At 39.3% G+C, this 19,094-nt stretch overlaps 2 protein-coding genes across 2 annotated transcripts; one reads left to right on the plus strand and one right to left on the minus strand.

Moving 5' to 3' along the window:
* Positions 1 to 279: 279 nt before the first annotated feature.
* gip (gastric inhibitory polypeptide) lies at positions 280 to 1,159 on the minus strand. The gene is made up of 5 exons (XM_073827839.1): positions 1,109 to 1,159; positions 925 to 1,020; positions 688 to 825; positions 508 to 600; positions 280 to 416 (listed from the first exon to the last, which is right to left on the minus strand). The coding sequence occupies exons 2-5, from the start codon at positions 1,005 to 1,007 to the stop codon at positions 407 to 409; spliced, it is 324 nt and encodes a 107-aa protein (XP_073683940.1). The 5' UTR covers positions 1,008 to 1,020; positions 1,109 to 1,159; the 3' UTR covers positions 280 to 406.
* A 679-nt stretch (positions 1,160 to 1,838) lies between these two features.
* mxra7 (matrix-remodelling associated 7) lies at positions 1,839 to 19,053 on the plus strand. Its single transcript, XM_073828433.1, has 4 exons — positions 1,839 to 2,354; positions 2,458 to 2,587; positions 5,356 to 5,452; positions 18,916 to 19,053. The coding sequence occupies exons 1-4, from the start codon at positions 2,079 to 2,081 to the stop codon at positions 19,028 to 19,030; spliced, it is 618 nt and encodes a 205-aa protein (XP_073684534.1). The 5' UTR covers positions 1,839 to 2,078; the 3' UTR covers positions 19,031 to 19,053.
* The last annotated feature ends 41 nt before the right edge of the window (positions 19,054 to 19,094 follow it).

Genomic DNA, 19,094 nt, shown 5'->3' on the forward strand with positions numbered 1-19,094 from the left:
GTCTCATCTGCTTCCAGCAATTTTTAGCTGCATAAAATCGCTTTGCTGCTTGATATTGCAAATTGGTGTGTCTTAACCATTATTTTGATGTATTATCTTAATTATGAACACACGTGCAAATTGTTTTAATGTTTACTGCACATTTTTCATCTTCTCATAATTTTTCTACAGCTAATGAACCGGAGGTCTCATCCATAAGCTTACTTTCACATTGAAGAATAAGGTGAATAGCATTTTTTGATAATAAAGTACAAACCACAATTTATGATTTTGAAAAACAATTTATTATAATTACGAGATGTTCAATTAGAGATAGATGACAGAATATTCAGTACATTGATTATCTAAGCATTTCCGGTACACTCAGAGTTGGATTCGGTTGGTTCTCCAGGGATTCTGTTTAGCTTCATTGATTCCTGTTGGTCAAAGGAGAGAAACATGGTAAATGCAGTTTACATGATGGTAAATCTAGTCTAAAACTAGTCTCACTTGTAGAATGCAACTTACTTGAATGCTTCTCCTTTTCTCTGAATCCACATCACTAACTCTTTTTTCAGCAGGTCATTGAAGATGCGGTTGTCTGGGCCATCTATAGCTGGTCTGTACAAAATAAGTATCACATTCTGCCTGTTACTTTATATAAGACGAATATTATAACATAAATGCTGCCATTTTCCCCAAACTTACTCGCTTTTCTTCTCTCTCTGATTGAGGAGAAAGTTCACAAAGTTTTTCTGAACCATCGAGTCCACAATTTTGCTGATGTCACTTGCAATGGTTGATTCAGCATAACGACGGCTAAACTTCTGGATGTCATTCGGTGAGCTATTAGTGATCATATAAAGCATAAACACAAAAAAACTTCTTTTTAAATTGCTTTTATACACACTTATATTATTTTATAATGTTTAACTATTATTTTACCTGCTATCGAGAGGCTGGGATTCTGCACATGACCATGCACTGCCCAGGCATATCAAAACCAGCGCAAATACTGCAACCTTCATTTCTCCTTTAATACTTAAAACCAGATGAGAAGAATTAATATATAGCACCCCTGAACACCACTGAAAACAAAACGGCTAAATGTAAATAGATTTCGACCTACGTTTTTTGGTTCTGGTCCTGTGATGGTTCTGCTTCTTGCTCTTATATTGGCTAAAACTGATACACAACTCTACAGCAAACCGCACTGCTCTTTTATACAGTGAGATTGACATTAACACCAGAACAACAGCTTGTTTCCACATCATTAAAACAACTAATAATGAGGGTGATACATGGACGTAAAAGCTGATAAGGCTACTTTTCTACAATCTTAGGTGTCAAAAGTATTTACACTCTGTAGTTTGTACTAGACAAATAACATTTGTGGAACTGAAAATAGATAAATCACCCTATTAAACCATTAGTTTTTAAAGGCAAACATATTTTCATTATGCAAATCAGCCAAGTATTGGCTGATGTAAGGAAATATTCCAAGCTAATGACTCAAGGTGTACATTTTCAGGCATTTTAAGAAAAGTCAACAGATTATGTATTCCAAAGGTTTCTACGTCCTTCCTTGTGGCAATAATAATCGTGGTGATGGATATGCAGTTATTAAAAGCTGGTGAAAATGTATTTTCAGACTTCATATTACTAATATTTGAAACTATTGCCTCATTACAAATAACGTAAGGACAAGATTTTGACTGAACGTGCATTTAAATATGTTTCATATTCATTCGTATATTGTTAAAGATGTCGAATTTGTTTGTGTATGCTTGTCTACTATACTGGTTATAATATTTGTTTGTGTGACTGCTTATTTCTGAAGCTTTTATTTTGAAATTAGAACTTCCGCTGTGAATATAGCCCCCCCAAAATCAGTGTATATTTCTGCATGGAGTTATCTATTGAGTCAAGTGTAGTGTTTGTAAAAAACAGATAAATTCGTTGTAGTTGCATGTTGTTAAACTATGCATTTATCATATTACGCGCGTCAGAAGACAAGAAAACGCCTACGTCTGCGTTAGTTAATAATAAACACAGTTAATCGGATATTGCGAGCTGAGAAAGTTAGTTCCATAGACATTATGGATGCAACCTCAGATTTATTTTGGCCGTCGATGCTGTTTACGCTTTTTGCAATTCTAGTAGCAGTAGTTTTTCTGAGAAGAAATAAAGCTCCTGCGCCGTCAAAGTGCTCCCATCAAACTAGCGCTGTTGTGGAGGAGAGGGCTGGTCCAGACCCTGGAGCTTCCTCACAATATCATGAAAAACATTATAATGAAACCAGTCAACAATACGTTCAGCCGCAGTCTAATGCAAAGAGACTCAAAGCCAAAGATGAAACTGTAGAACGTCTAAAGGTAAGGATTTACTCTGCTTTATGAATGCTTTGTTTACAAGCCAAATGAAAATGACAAACCAATGTAAACAAAAGAAATGTTTATTATTCTATCTTCTCCTCAGGATTCAAACTCAGATAATGTGGAAAAAGTTTGCAAGTCGGATTCTCCAGTTCACTCCTCTACTGAATGGGGGGAGGATTTATCCGAGTCTGGGATAAGGAATGCCCTGAGGGATTATGCTCAATCATCTGGTATAATAATACGCTAATAGTAATAATAACTTCCTTCTTATTATTCATTACAAACTATAGACAATACTTTTTGGGTTACTCTTTCATAAGAGTTATATAAGACTGGTTTTAAAGTATTTTTGAACCTCTTGCTACTTAAGTGAAAATTTATTCTACATATAATTATAATTAATTATTTTTTAAAATATTAAAATATTTAATATATATAATTTAAACTTTTTTTTATAATATTTAATATTTATTATTTAATATTTAATATATACTATATATAATATTTAAAATATGATATATAATTAATTTAAAATATAATTATTATAATAACAAGAACCAGGTTGTATTGAAAAATTATTATTTCCCAAGTTTCCATAACATTTATTTCATGTTTTTTTCTCTTGTGCCACCCACATGCACATTCACAATTTATTATTGTTTAATATGATTTGAATTTTTAATTTAATTATTAAAAAGTAAATATAATGAATTATTTAATCATTAATAATTATTTTAATGATATTGTGAAAAAGAAGTGAGCATAATTGTATTAAATGTTTTGTACTTCAAATATTAAAAGTATATATTTTAAAAACTGTACTTGCTAATATAAGTGTATTTAAAGGGATAGTTCACCCGAAAATGAAAATTCTGTCATTAATTACTCACCCTCATGTTGTTGCGAACACACAAGACTTTTGTTTGTCTTTGAAACACAAATTAAGATATTTTTGATGAAATCTGAGAGTAGTCATGACATTCTCATGAGCACGTTGAAGAAATTGTTGAATAAAGTCATTGTTTGTGCACACAAAGTTTTCTTGTAGCTTCATAATATTACAGTTGAAACACTGATGTCACATGGGCTGTTTTAAGGATGTCCTTACTAACTTTCTGGGCCTTAAATGTGTCAGTTGTGTTGCTGTCGATGCAGGGTCAGAAAGCTGTATGGATTTCATCAGAATTATCTTACTTTGAGTTCTGAAAATGAACAACGGTCTAACGGGTTTGTAACGACAGAATTTTCATCTCTTTAAGAGAGACTTACATTTAAAAAGTGCACTTTGTAATTATGTCAAATAAAACTTTTACTTTAAAGTACATTTTAAATCAGCGTTTTAATGATCTTTTGTCATCCTTTAAAGAAGCACTGTACTTTTATTTTGATGTGGCGACTAACATACCAAAGTACATGAATACAGTTTTAACTGTAGTGTGTTATCTGATAATACATTTAAAGTGAATATATTTTAAATGTAGACACAGACATTTCAATGAAATTACATGAAAGAATATTTTAGCCTAAATATTTAGTATAAATGCTTGCCAGTACATTCAACAGTACATTTTAACCAAATTTCAAAGTAATTTCAATAAAAGTAATTATGAAATTACATATAAAATGTACTACTTAAAGGGTAAGTTCACCCACAAATAAAAAAAATACCTCATGATTTTCTCACCCTCAAGCCTTCCTAGGTGTATATGACTTTTTTCTTTCAGACGAATACAATCAGAGTTATATTTAAAAATGTCCTGGCTCTTCCAAGCTTTATAATGGCAGTGAATGGGTGTTGAGATTCTGTAGTCCAATAGAAATCCAATAAAGTGCATCCATCCATCATAAAAAGTACTCCACACTGGCCCCGAGAGGTTAATAAGGGCCGTCTGAAGCAAATCGACGCATTTGTGTAAGGGAAAATGGCCATATTTAAAACTTTACAAACTGTAATCTCCAGCTTCTGCTAACTGTTGTACGTGCTTTCGCGAGGGAGTGCCGTTTTAGCGCACACCGTAAGCTCCGGTGAGAAAATGCTAGGCTCGCGAGAACCAAATTTTGTTTACAGCAAAGGAAAACCAGTCTCCTCTTGGCTTATATTGAAATCCTAATCTAAATGTTCCAAAAGCTAGATAATACACTAAGTACACAAATGCGTCGATTTGCTTCAGACGGCCCTTATTAACCTCTCGGGGCCAGTGTGGAGTACTTTTTTTGATGGATGGATGCACTTTATTGGATTTCTATTGGACTACAGAATCTCAACACCCATTCACTGCCATTATAAAGCTTGGAAGAGCCAGGACATTTTAAAATATAACTCTGACTGTATTCGTCTGAAAGAAAAAAGTCATATACACCTAGGATGACTTGAGGGTGAGTAAATCATGGGGTAATTTTCATTTTTGAGTGAACTATCCCTTTAAGTTTGTAAAAAAAAAAACACTTATATTTACATTTAGGCATTTAGCAGATGATTTTATCCCAAGTGAGTTAGAAAAAAGTAACAAATTCATTAAAGAGCTGACAGTTGTTGTACTACACAATGCCAGATTTATTAGAAAACTAGATAAGGAAAACGGCTAGAGAAAAGAAGTATAGAGGAGCTAAAGACTTCTTAACAAGTCTTGGTATAGTGCTTAATAGGGGTTGTAATTTTCTGCATAATGTCATACAATACAATACAATAATCATGATCCCCCTTGGTTGAAATCACTTTCCCCACATATTATGTTCCACCATTAACCCTGTCTGAGTCAGTATTACAAATAACCATGATAAAAAAGTCCAAGAAAATGCAAAAGGCAAATTTTGTTGACAAGAGTAATTTAATATGACTTTTGTTAAACACAACAAATTAATCGACAAATTCACAGTACAAATAGGTTTTGGAATGTTGCCTTCCTCAATTATTACTGTTTGGTTATTTGTTTTCACTACCACAGTAAATATGTAAACACACAGCAACAGACACTGTTTATCTTGCACTTGTCAATAGATGCTGAGTCAAAACCTTTGAGATACATGGCTGGCATGCTGAGAACCTGCCAGCTTGAAAAGATGATGACCAAAGAAGAACTGGAGGAAGAGCAGAGGTGAATTCTTCTTAACCAAATGTCTTGCAATTTTAGCAATCCCTGCTAAAGTGCTGTTGGATAATACGAAGACTAACCAGTATCAAGAGGATGATTTAAAATTCGGTTTTCGTCCACAATGTAATCAGGCTGCATTTCAGGTTGCATTTATTTGATCCAAAATAAAAATCTAAATATTGGGCCATTCTACAGAGTTGGGGAGAAAATGATTTATGAGATTTGTTGTTGATTGAATCCAATTTTTACTTGTAAAAGGCAAAAAGTTGATCATACTGATTTTAAACTTAAGGAATTGTTAGTTTGAATATATATTGAACCAAACACTATCATAACATCATAGTTGATAATTCAGTATACTTTATTTTTGACAAAAACATTGCATGTTTCGGTCATGGCAGCATTTTCGGTAATGACACTAATGCGACCATGATACAGAATTTTAACTCACATACTAAAACACTATTAAAACATACTGAAATACAAAAAAAATGTTTTGGTCGAAAAACCAAAGAGACGTCACTACCGAATGTTTCAGTAGTGACTGTTTTGGTAGTGACAATTTTAGATACTTTCGAATCTAGCTAATTAGCGAAGATGCTAATCAGTACATGGTTACCTAGCACAGCTCTGAACAGTTGTACACACATAAAAACGAAATATTATGGAATAACTCCCAAAAACGTGTTTTAAAATGTTGTTCGGTAGTGACGTTCCTTAAAAGTTACACACAGATTTTTAGACTTTTGAAAGCAATTTACCTCAAAATGATGGGACCTACACTATATTGCCAAAAGTATTGGGACACCCTCTTCTAATGAATAGGTTTGACTACTTTATCAATTTCCATAAGTACAGATCTTAATGTTTAAGCATATGATGATACTCTAGGGAATTAAGAGCCACCACACACAGACGTGTCAAGGAATTTGACTACAGTTGTCGTATTGCTCTTGTTAAGCCACTCCTGAACCACAGATAATGTCAAATGCGTCCTACCTGGGCTAAGGAGATGAAGAAATGGACTGTTGCCCAGTGGTCCAATGTCCTCTTTTCAGATGAGAGCAAGTTTTGTATTTCATTTAGAAACCAAGGGCCTAGAGTCTGGAGGAAGGGTGGAGAAGCTCATAGCCCAAGTTGCTTGAAATCCAGTGTTAAGTGTCCACAGTCTGTGATGATTTAAGGTGCAATGTCATCTGCTGGTGTTGGTCCACTGTGTTTCTTAAAAAACAAAGTCACTGCACCCATTTACCAAGAAATTTTAGAGCACTTCATGCTTCCTCCTTCTGACCAGCTTTTTAAAGATGCTGATTTCATTTGACACCTGCCCACACTGCCAAAAGCACCAAAAGTTGGTTAAATGACCATGGTGTTGGTGTGCTTGACTGGCCAGCAAACGCACCAGACCTGAACCCCATAGAGCAGGGTTCCCCAAATCTTACCCTGGAGGTCCAATGCGCTGCAGAGTTTAGCTCCAACCCTGATCACACTCACCTACCTGTTATTCTCTAATGATCCTGAAGACCTTGATTAGCATGCTCAGGTGTGTTTGATTAGGGTAAGAGCTAAACTGCCCTACAAAGCAAAAAGGCAGTAACTGCATTTTTGGTCAAAAATTAGTTATTGTCATTTTCATGACATTCAAGGCATCCTTTGTTACCGTAAATCCTAATATTGGCCTGTATTCCATTAGCGGCCGGGTCTCCAACATTGGCCGGTCTCGCTGTCAGCTGAGGTAAATAATGGCCGGTCTCTAATAGCGGCCAGGGCTATTATGAGACACAACGTTTGCCTGGGCAGCAGAGTATGTGAGCGGAGCGGAGCGGTGTAATTTTGAGTGGAGGGAGGAGCGGATTTTTGAAAAGTCGGAGCGTCGTGGTTTTCACTCGCTCCAAGAGCGCTCCGCCACCGCTCCATCATGAGTACAATTCATGCCAACGGTCTGTAATATAACTGCATATTAAGCAAGAATTCATATGTTAAACATGTTTAGCTAGCTTGATAGAGATGGATTACTCAAATCAGAAAGAATGTAAAGGCTATGATGACGGCAATAGACATGAGCGGTAAATTATAGTTCACTAGGAATTAGTTTGTTCCTTCTAGATAATGAAACGGGTACAACACTAATTCACACGCAATCGCTCTGTCAATAATGCATTAAAACAAATGTAATGGTATCTGATTTCGAATAAACAGACATCTGTAAGAAATGCAGCGATCCATAGGTAAAATAACTGACGAAAATGTATTTTTTTATTTTCATTACAAACTTTGCACGGCATAAAGCAGCAGTTATACTCTTTTAATGCTGACAATGTTATTAGCTTGGTATGTGGTAGGAACAAAGTTTACACACTAGTGTTCCAAACTCTCCTGTTATTTTATTTTAGTATTTTTTATTTTAATATGTGTTATGAACAGGACCGTTATTTCAAACATTTTTTCTTTTTTTTGAGGCGGAGCGGTGTTTCTGATATCAGTGAGCGAGGAGTGGAGTGGAGCAGGAGCGGGAAATTATGAACCCGGAGCGGAGTGATTATTAAATGCACCTAGTAATATTATAGGTTCAAATAGACACAAGATCTAATTTTTTTTAATTCTACTGGTAGTTCGTTTTGCTCAAATAGAAATCAAGGCCTGCCTCTAATTCTGGCCTCCTTCTAATAAAGGCCTGGACCGCGATGCGCTGGAGTAAAATAAAGGCCCGGGCCTGTATTAGAGGATTTACGGTATGTGACAAAATATCTTATCTCAAATGTGTGTGATTTTGCGGCATCCTTACGGGACGGTTTTAACATTGGATAACAGGCTGGATGACAGGATAACTTTAAAGTCATTTTTCTCAGTTTTGCACTCGGCGTAGTTACTGCATTTTTGCTTTGTAGGGCAGTAAACTCTACAGGAAAATGGATCTCGAGGTCCAGATTTGATGATCCCTGCCATAGAGAATCTATAGGGTATTGTCAAGAGGAAAATTAGAAACTAGATAAAAGAAGGATCTCAATAAACATCTAAGATTTGAATACTTTTAAATGGGTTTTTTGGTTGTGGGACAGCAGTTTGCACCAATTCTGTGGAATGGCCCTATTACAATTTAAAATATTTTAATTATAAAATAAATTAAAACATTGATTTTAAATATATTGTACCATTATAAATGTCTTACTGTCATGTTTGATCAGTATAATGCATGATGTGAAAAGTCTAAGGTTCACTCTGAGTAATTCATCAAGTCTTACCCTTGTTTACTTATGCTCACTTATGTATTCTATATTATGCTTTTCCAGTTTGTTCTCCATTAGCCACAGGATGTGTTTTAATGTCTTGATGATATATGACTCATACAAACAATCAGTTTGTATTCACTCCCTCCACCCATAACCAACATTTGGAAATTCACTCTCTTTAATTGTCTGCAAACAGTTCTGTCAAACAAGTTAACTTTAATATTGTGCTTCCATACACTGTAAAAAGTTTGCTGTAAATTTTACAGTAACTTACTGGCAGCTGGATGCCAGTAAGTTACTGTAAAATGTTTACAGTATTATTACTGTAAGTGCATTTACAGTACTAAAAGGTATTTACTGTAATTTCATTTACAGTGTTTTTACTGTATATTCAATTACAGTATTTTTACTGTATTTTCAATTACAGTATCAGTACTATAGAGTTTATTTTCATTTATTTTAAACATTTTTTACCTGTAAAAACAATCCAATTAACCTACAGCACTGTAATTCAAGATTTTTACCACCCCAACCCCATAAAAATCACAATAACTCATAAGCATTAGTTCTGATAATATTCTTTTTAATTGTTGAACATTTTCTTTTTAAAAGTACAGAGACTTTGTATCATGGCAAACACACACACACACTGAAAAGCAAAAATAAGTAAGTACACTACCAGTCATAAGTTTTTGAACACTAAGATTTTTTTAAAGAATTCTCTTCTGCTTACCAAGCCTGCATTAATTTGATCCAAATTTAATTTATTCCTTTGATCAAAGCTGAATTTTCAGCATCATTACTCGTCTTCAGTATCACATGATCCTTCAGAAATCATTCTAGTATGCTGATAAACATTTTATTTAATTTTTAGATTTTTCAGGATTCTTTGATGAATAGAAAGATATTTAGCAAGGATGATTTAAATTGATCAAAAGTGATAATAAAGACATTCATAATGTTACAAACTATTTCTATTTCAGATAAATGCTGTTTATCTGAACTTTCTATTCATCAAAGAAACCTGAAAAAAAAATGTACTCCACTGTTTTTAGCATTATAATAATTTCAGCAACATCATAATAGTTTTTGAGCAGAAAATCAAATTATTAGAATGATTTCTGAAGGATCATGTGACTGCAGTAATGATGCTAAAAATTAAGCTTTGATCACAGCAATAAATTACATTTTAAAATATATTCAAAAAGAAAACAGTTATTTTAAATAATAAAAATGGTTCAAAAGTGTATTGTTTTCGCTGTACTTTGGATCAAATGAATGCAGGCTTAGTGAGCAGAAGAGACCTTCTTTAAAAACATTTAAAATCTTACTGTTCAAAAGCTTTGTCTGGTAGTGTAAATAAAATAAAATCATACAGTAAAAATGTGTTTGTGTTGTGTTAAATTTTAGTAGTTTTGAGTCAAAGTTGACAAGCTCTCTGATGAGAAACGGCAGAATGGGATTCAGGCTGATGCTTGCTGTTTGCACCCTCTTTCCAGAAGTCCATCTGATCTGTGACTGTCAATGCATTTGCTGCCACAAAGGTTGACTGTCTGAACGAACCTGCAAGCACAAGAAAAACAGTGTTTAAAGAATTTGCCTCAACTGTCAAACTTGGTGCTGTATGCATTTAAAAAAAAATTATATACTACATACGAACGCAGTAGTAAGAAAAAAAACTGAAGAAACTTTTTCTTGAAATTTTTTATAAAGTATTTTATGAATGGGTCAGTAAGTCACTGATTCTAGGTGTTTAAAAAAGGTAAATTCATTCAGTAATGAAACACTGCTGTGTGCAGAGATGCACAACATGGCTTTGTTAAGAACCGTTTTTACTAAATGGAGCAAAAAGACAATATTTTCTTCTTGATTTAAATCACTTAATATTACATTCTTGTTTATTGCATTTTGTTGCCCTGACACTTAGTAAAGTCTGCCACAGACCATGCTAAATGCTAACCAATCTGTTCATATAAACAGGTGTGTTTCCTAGAAAGTCTGTGCATATAATAGGCCTACTATGATTAAAAATCTATATTTGTTGCTTTACAGTAACAATAATCTAAATTGACAGTAAGATTGCTATTATGAATTTAAAGGTTACAGTAAGTTAAAGATACCTGAAGCAGCTGCATTTTACTGTTTAAATGCTGGTTTAATAGAAATAATTTTAATGCGCATGCAAACTCAATCTTGATGGTAATAAAAAACATTCCCAGGAAATAAATACCTTACAAATGTGTACTTTAAATACAATATAACTTGCGTAGGATAAAAGCATCTGAAAAATGCATGAATGTAAATGCAATGTAAAACAAAATATGTTTTAGGTTCTCTTTCAAACATTCATTCGGTATCTCACTATGGGAAACGCCTCAGGCGTGACCAATCCTGGAAGCACCAATTACACCACGTCTGTCAGTTGACAGACCAATCACAACAGTGATGCGGGAGTCCCGCCTCCCCAATATATATCACTGCATAATGGTCCGTACCTCATTCTCGTTCTCTTCCCCGTGAAGATCTTGGAAGATATATTTCTCTATACTCGTTTCCAGGATTAGCTGCTTAACTGTTCAAAGACGAGCCGTTAAGGTACGTTGCGAACGCAGTTAATTCTTAAAAGCGAGGCTTTTTATTTTATTTTCTTTTTTCTCTTACCGTCACGGTGAGAGTTGTTGCTAAAGCACATACGAGCGAATTAACGTGTTACGACGAATTCTCTAGTTTGGCTTTTCTAAGACCCGTTGTGGTGAACTTAGCGACTGAATGGCAAATTGTAATGTACCTAGCGAAGGCGCGAAGGGTAAAGACACCCCGCGCCCTTGTGCTTGCGGAGCCATGATTTCAGGAAAAGATTCTCACCCTTTGTGCATTGTATGCTTGGGGGTGAGACATGCTACAGCGGCTCTCGCGAATCCCGAGTGTTGCCCGCACTGTTCCATTTTCCCGTCAAGGGTTCTGGAAAGAAGGGTTCGGGTAGCGGCCACTAGTAAGGGGGACCCACCTCTTTCGCCCCCGAACATGGTGGAAATCAAACAGCCGCCTGCGTCATGCAGCTGGGCGACTTCATGGACGAAGTCTCTCCCGAGCTCCCTCCTCTTTTCCCGATCTTAGCAGACGAAAGGGAAGAGGAGGAGGACGATGACGAAGCTATCGCCCGTCTATTGGAGGAGGATGGGGAGGATGATGAGGATGACGCGATTCTTCCGTCGACTCCCTCCCGTCCGGAGAGCGCGTTAAGCGAAGGATCCCCTGCCTCAGCTCAGGTGGAGCTCGACCTGCTTGAAATGTGCAGGCGGGCGGCGGCTAAACTTTCTATTGATTGGCCGTCGCAGCAAACGGGCCAGGGTACGGAGAGAGATCTATATGACGGCAAACGACTACCGTCGCGTGCCCCGGCTACCAAGCAGGTCATTCCCGCGGTCCCTGCGTGCGTTTCAGAAATGAAGCGTTTCTGGGACAAACCCTTTTCACACAGGGTCCCTGTGAAAGGATTTTCCAGACTGGATGTGCAGAACATGGAGGAGCTAGGGATGTCAAATCCCCCTCCTGTTGAGCTGTCGGTGGCACATCATCTTAATCCTAATCGCAAAGCAGCCTTTTCGTCTGCCTCAGCTTCACTGCCAGGACGTAATGAGCGCCTAACAGCCTCAGTTTTTCAGAAGATTTATCGCTCCTCTGCTCTGGCAGTGAGGGCTCTTAATGCCACCTCTCTCCTCACTGCTTATCAGGCAGAGCTCATGGAGGAGATGGGGAGGCAAATGGATGCTGGGTCCCCAAACCCAGCCCTTTGGGAAGAGATCTGTGTTATTGCAGATCTCAACCTAAGAACTTCCAGAGGTGCAGTCCAGAGCTGCGGCCGCAGCATGGGCTTGGCGGTAGTTGGTGAGCGAGCCCTCTGGCTGGGACTTTCAGGGCTGTCTGACAGAGAGAAGGTTGATTTTTTGGATGCTCCGTTGGAGCCCAAAGCCCTTTTCGGTGCAGCAGTCACAGCGATGCGCCAGCGGTGTGATCTGAGGAAACAAGAAGGAGAGGCTTTCCAAGCTTGCCTCCCCCGAAAACCCTTTCCTAAGGGTCCTCCATCAGCTCGCCCCAGTTTTGACGCCCCTCTGAGGAGTGGTCAGACGGTTTTTAGGAGCCCCAGACCTCCTCAGCCGCAGCAGTCTGATTCACAGCCTAAGCCAGCACAGCCAAAGGGGAAACCTTTTTTTGCTGCAGCGGCAGCCAGGCATAGACCGGCAAACCCTCAGGGAGGGAAGAAACGCCGGGCAACCTAACCAGCTTAAAGGGTCTGGACACAGGGACGAGCAACAGCACTCTCGGAGTATCTGTTGTCATCCTCCCTCAAAGAGAGTGGTTCTTTTCTCCCCCTCCTGCCAAGAGAATGCGTTGGACTCGGGAGCCGTTCAAGAAAATGTCAAAAAGTTATTTTTTGACCAGTTCAGCTGTGGAGTTGGCACCAGTTCCCCCAGTGCCCCACAAAAAATTTCTCCCCCCTCCACCCAGGGTACCACATGGAAAAGTGGAGTGGAGTTCACAAGAGAATATTTGTGTTGTAAAAATAAACAAATTCCCTGTGCATCCAGGCAGTTGGCCGAGGGCACAGCAAGGTTTGAAAATAAAAACACACAAAAAATCAAAACTACTCAATCCAGAGCTGCAATCCCCAGCTCCCCCGCTAGATGGCGTGGCAGCGCCATTAGTGGGCAAGGGCTGCAGCGGTCCGCTCGCGCTTCACGCGGAGAGCTGGCGCGCATGCGCAGTACATCCATGGGTTCTGTCCACGATAATTCGGGGTTATCGTCTGCAGTTTGCGGTAAAACCACCGGGGTTCAACAGTGTGTTGATGTCAACCGCAGAAGGGAACTCAGCTCAGGTTCTAGAGGAAGAAATAGCCTCTTTATTAAAAAAAAGGGCAGTTCGGATTGTGCCGCCGGAGGACAGCCATCAGGGTTTTTACTCCCGGTACTTTCTCATTCCCAAGAGAGGGGGAGGTCTCCGTCCCATTCTGGATTTGCGGATCCTCAACAAACACCTCAGAAAATACAACTTCAAAATGCCCACATTCAAAACGCTGTCACATTTTATTCACGAGAAAGACTGGTTCACCTCAGTCGATCTGGAAGATGCATATTTCCATATAGACATCTACCCGGCACACAGGAAATTCCTCAGGTTTGCCTATCAGGGCACAGCCTACGAATTTACAACTGTTCCTTTCGGGCTCTCATTGGCCCCACGGACGTTTTGCAAATGCATAGAAGCGGCTCTATCACCGCTGAGGACAGCGGGTCTGAGAGTGTCAGCTTATCTGGACGATCTCCTTCTCTGCTCTCCATCACGGCAGCAAGCGGAGACAGATACGAAGATGCTTGTGTCTCATTTGACAAGCTTAGGTTTCAAAATAAACGAGACAAAAAGCTGCCTGATGCCCACACAGGAAATAGTTTATCTAGGCCTCAGACTGAACTCAGATCAGTATCAAGCGTTTCTGTCAGAGGAGCGCATCAGGTCAATTCGCAGCTGTCTATCCCTTTTTCAAGAAGGGAGCAAAGTCCCATTCAGACTGTGTTTGCGCCTTCTGGGGCTAATGGCTTCAACAGTCTCTGTTATTCCGTTGGGGCTGCTGCGAATGAGAGAGTTTCAGAATTGGACAGCGGCTCAACACTTATGTCCAAAACGCCACCTCAACCGCAAAGTGACGGTGTCAGCACTTTGCGTGCGTGCTCTCCGTTACTGGAAAAACCGCTCGTTCCTCGAATCCGGGACTCCGCTGGGGGTAGTTTCTGTGAGGAAGGTGGTAACGACGGACGCGTCGCTCTCAGGCTGGGGCGCAGTGTGCGAGGGCAGAATAGCGAAAGGGAAATGGCCCGCCTCGCTGAAATGCGCGCACATAAATTATCTGGAACTATTAACAGTGTTTCTAGCGTTGAAACATTTTGTGCAGTTTCTGTGGAACCACCACGTTCTGATCAGATCAGACAACACAACCGCGGTGGCATATATAAATCGCCAAGGAGGCACACGTTCTCCTCGGCTTCACAGTTTGGCACAGAAACTGATTGTATGGGGCAGGAAACATTTTCATTCATTACGGGCAACACACGTCCCGGGAATAATGAATACGGGGGCGGATCTCCTGTCCAGGGGGAATCCTCGGTACGGAGAATGGACACTCCACCCTCAGGTAGTGGGTCAGTTGTGGAAGAGATTCGGCCGCGCGGCCGTAGATCTCTTCGCATCGCACGAAAACAATCGCTGCCCTCTATTCTTCTCGCTAGCGCGAGACGGTGCGCCTATGGGTGTGGATGCTCTAGCGTACCCATGGCCAAACGTACTGCTTTACGCATTCCCTCCGCTAAGTCTGATCATACCAACTCTAAGAAGGGTAAAACAGTACGGCCACTCAGTCATACTGATTGCCCCGAACTGGCCGGGGAAACTGTGGCTGACGGAGATAACTCAGCTCTTAGTCGACCAGCCCTGGCCTCTTCCGCTGCGCAGAGACCTTCTCTCACAAGCGCGCGGGGAGATATTTCACCCCGCCCCGGACAAAGTTGCTCTTTGGGCTTGGCCCGTGAAAGGTTGAACCTAAATGCTACAGGGCTACCCCCGAGGGTGATTGAAACAATTCAGAACGCGAGGGCTGCCTCGACGCGCTCTGCCTACGATAGAAAATGGAATGTTTTCGAGCAATGGTGCTCGCATAAGCGCATTGTCCCTTTTCTCTGTTCGGTCGCAGATGTGTTATGTTTTCTGCAAGAACTTCTGGATAAAGGTAGAGCTTTTTCTACCGTTAAGGTGTATCTTGCGGCGATATCAGCATGTCATATGGGTATTGATAATAACACTATGGGTCAACACCCTTTGGTATGCAGATTTATGAGAGGTGCACGGCGTTTGAACAGAGTGTCAAAACCTCTGATTCCGCCATGGGACCTGTCTGTGGTCCTTAACGCACTATCTCGTGCACCTTTTGAACCTATAGACAGCAGCGATCTAAAGCTCCTTTCGCTAAAGACCGCTTTATTACTGGCTCTGTCAACTGCAAAACGGATTAGTGAACTGCATGCTTTGTCGGTTCATAACTCCTGTATGCAGTTCGCTATGGATTGCTCGAGAGTGTCGCTCAAGACCAATCCAGCGTTTGTGCCTAAGGTGAGTGATTCAGCTCTAGCCTGTAATCAAGTGGATTTAATTGCTTTTCATCCGCCTCCTTTTTCGTCACCAGAAGAAGAGCGGCTTCATTGTTTGTGCCCTGTCCGTGCGTTGCGTTGCTATGTAAACAGAACGAAAACGCTGCGGAAGAGTAGTCAGTTATTTGTCTCATGGGCTAATTCTCATAAGGGTAAACCTATTTCCCGGCAGCGCCTGTCCCACTGGGTAGTTGAAGCTATTATAGTGGGATATAACAGCAGGGGTCTTGAGGCACCAGGGGGTCTTAAAGCCCATAGTACCCGAGGGTTGTCCACCTCGTGGGCGTTGTTTAAGGGCGTTTCAGTTCCAGACATTTGTGCTGCGGCGAGTTGGGCTTCGCCACACACTTTTGTCAGATTTTACAGGTTGGACGTTACAGAGCCGTCCTTGGCTCATTCCGTCCTAAGTGTGTAAAAATAATAATAATGAATTACATGTCTCCATTATATCAGGCGAATAATGGGGGACTTAAATTCTTAATTTCTTACACTCGTCACAGAGTTGGTTGACATGCCTTTTTGGAACAGTATATCTGCAATTCGGGAGTTGTCTATATCCCATAGTGAGATACCGAATGAATGTTTGAAAGAGAACTTTAGGTTACTCATGTAACCCCGGTTCTCTGATAACATGAGTGAGGTATCTCACCATACTTCCCTCCTTGCAGTAGCACGGGGAAGAGATATGCTGAGAATGAGGTACGGACCATTATGCAGTGATATATATTGGGGAGGCGGGACTCCCGCATCACTGTTGTGATTGGTCTGTCAACTGACAGACGTGGTGTAATTGGTGCTTCCAGGATTGGTCACGCCTGAGGCGTTTCCCATAGTGAGATACCTCACTCATGTTATCAGAGAACCGGGGTTACATGAGTAACCTAAAGTTACCTTATTCTGCATGTCTGTAAAATGGACAGCTGGCTGTATGATGATTCTGCCCTTGATGGTCAGCATCCAGTTAGTGCTTGGAGAAATCTCCTGTAACAGACAGTGTCACAACACCCTTTTAGTGTTACTATAGTTTATGATCAGAAAAGACAACTACTGAACAGTAATAAAATTTACATTTTTAATAAAATAAGCATTTATCATATTTATTAGCAAAACTTGCTATATTAATATATTGCTAGCTCGTTACTCTCTTTAAAAAGTTAACCTATTCTGCAAGTCAGTGGAGAACAGCAGCCTGTGGCTAATTTGGCTAATTTAGTAACGTTAACATTAACTTAGTTAAATTGATGAAAGGGGAAGCTCACCTGTTGTTTGCACCGCGACGACGGCAATCACCAGAAAAGACTTTAATACACCTCCGATGCAGACGACATGACCACGAGACCACAAACTTGAAAATAAAACACAAAAGATGCAGTTAACCGCGGTGTTCAGTTTTACCTCAGTGTTTCATGTTTCAGCGCGCTGTTTATGTCACGTCTGTCACTGAAGGGACCGTCTATAAAGTTACATACGACATTCATACACACATTTCTTACTTAAACATCATTTGAAGAGAATTACCTTGCTAGCTATAAAGAGGCAGCGTTTAAAAGATATTATGCTGCTCTGTGACTAACGTTAAGTTTGTCAACTTCGGCTTACTGACATTATTAGCTTACCAGTTCATGTTATCGTCGATACTATGGCAGTCATTCACAGAAGAAGATCCAAAATACACCTCCGCGCTCCGACGTTACAGACGACATCCAGACCAGAAACTTGAAAATAACAAACAAAAGAAGGGCTTGAAAATACAGTTTAAAATCTCCACAGAAACAGTGGTGTTGCTTAACGCACTTTACCTCAGTATTTCACCTCAGTTTGCTGTTAAGCTTGAGTAAGGGCTCGTCAGACGAACTAACTTGCATTAAAGGGCAGCCGAATATACAAACGTGTTTCTCAGTTTAAATAAAGTTTATTTCGACTAATATAGGTCACCTTAATTTACTCACCAGTCCATGTTTTCACCGTTATGGCGGCGCCCCGGCCGTCAGTCAGAAAAAAAAGGCTACCGACATGAAAAACACGATGAATATTGTTAGTTTGCTGTTAACAAGTGAAAACAAATTAAAATTGTTCAGTTTTTCATAAAACAGAAATAATATACTAACCTTTTTGTCGAGTTATTGATGCAACATTTCTCTTTTGTCCTTTTTACCGCCACTTCCTCTCAACAACAGGAGAAAAAAAAATCTCCCTTGCCATTGGTCAATTTTTCGCGGGCAAGTTCACTACTGTAAACGGATTTACAGTAGTGGAGAATTACAGTAGTGATCATATATTTTCCCATAATCCTTTGCAGTTTACAGTAAAATACTGTATATACATTTTACAGTATCTTACTGTAGATATTACAGTAAAATACTGTTCAAATTACAAAAATCGGTTACAGTGTAGTTTAAAATGTGCTCCTGTTTGCATTAACACACAGCATTTGTTGATTATTCAGCTAGGTAAACAAAGGCATTTTCTGTTTGAGCAGTATACACTTCAACACACCTTTGTGGTCATGTTAGATAAACTCACCATTACAGACTGAGGGTTTCGGGCTATTCGCATTCTCTGTTTGCCTTTTGTTCCTTCAGACCCGGATAGGCACGTCATACCCGTGCCAATGTGAATTAACACCATTTATTATTTGGATGCGACATACTGTATTATTTTAACTCAACTAAATAAACAGTGTTCCCAAGGGTCCTTGAAATCCTTGAAAGTTTGTGAATCTCCAGGGCCCTGGAACGTTTTTGAAAATAAACATACATAGATACTTATGGTTACACAAGCCTAAGCTCTTTTCAATAAAATTCATGCAAAGGTTAATTTTAGAATACAATATAGGATCCTTAAATTTGAAGTTAATCAAGGGGTGGAAACCCTGTATATAAATAAATAAACAATTTTGTGTACAGAAAAATCCTCCAGGTCTTGTACATCGTTTTACAGCACTTGAACCCTTTTTCGTCTTTTCGTGCTAAACTTACAGCCACAACTGAACATCTGAGATGTGCATGTAATAAAGTGTACCTGTTTTGTTTTTTAGGATTCAGCAAGAGCAGTTGGCTGCCATCTTCCAGCTGCTCAAAGACAAACAGGACACGTTTGGTGAGGTGACAGAGAAAGATTTACAAGAACAGCTTAAACTCTACTCTGTTTGACAAATCAGCTGATAAGAACATACTGACAAACACTATTATGTGCAACTGTCAGATTAGACTCCAA

The sequence above is a fragment of the Garra rufa genome, chromosome 22 (genome assembly GCF_049309525.1).
Source record: "Garra rufa chromosome 22, GarRuf1.0, whole genome shotgun sequence".
NCBI lineage: Eukaryota > Metazoa > Chordata > Actinopteri > Cypriniformes > Cyprinidae > Garra > Garra rufa.

What these genes read in the sequence shown, in the direction of transcription:
- gip (XM_073827839.1), bottom strand. Translation starts at nt 1,007, where the DNA reads ATGAAGGTTGCAGTATTTGCGCTGGTTTTGATATGCCTGGGCAGTGCA. An exon ending in TCCCAGCCTCTCGATAGCAG is followed by an intron (nt 826 to 924) that starts GTAAAATAATAG and finishes GATCACTAATAG; the next exon opens with CTCACCGAATGACATCCAGA. An exon ending in CAGAGAGAGAAGAAAAGCGA is followed by an intron (nt 601 to 687) that starts GTAAGTTTGGGG and finishes TATTTTGTACAG; the next exon opens with ACCAGCTATAGATGGCCCAG.
- mxra7 (XM_073828433.1), top strand. Translation starts at nt 2,079, where the DNA reads ATGGATGCAACCTCAGATTTATTTTGGCCGTCGATGCTGTTTACGCTT. An exon ending in AAACTGTAGAACGTCTAAAG is followed by an intron (nt 2,355 to 2,457) that starts GTAAGGATTTAC and finishes TCTTCTCCTCAG; the next exon opens with GATTCAAACTCAGATAATGT. An exon ending in GGATTATGCTCAATCATCTG is followed by an intron (nt 2,588 to 5,355) that starts GTATAATAATAC and finishes ACTTGTCAATAG; the next exon opens with ATGCTGAGTCAAAACCTTTG.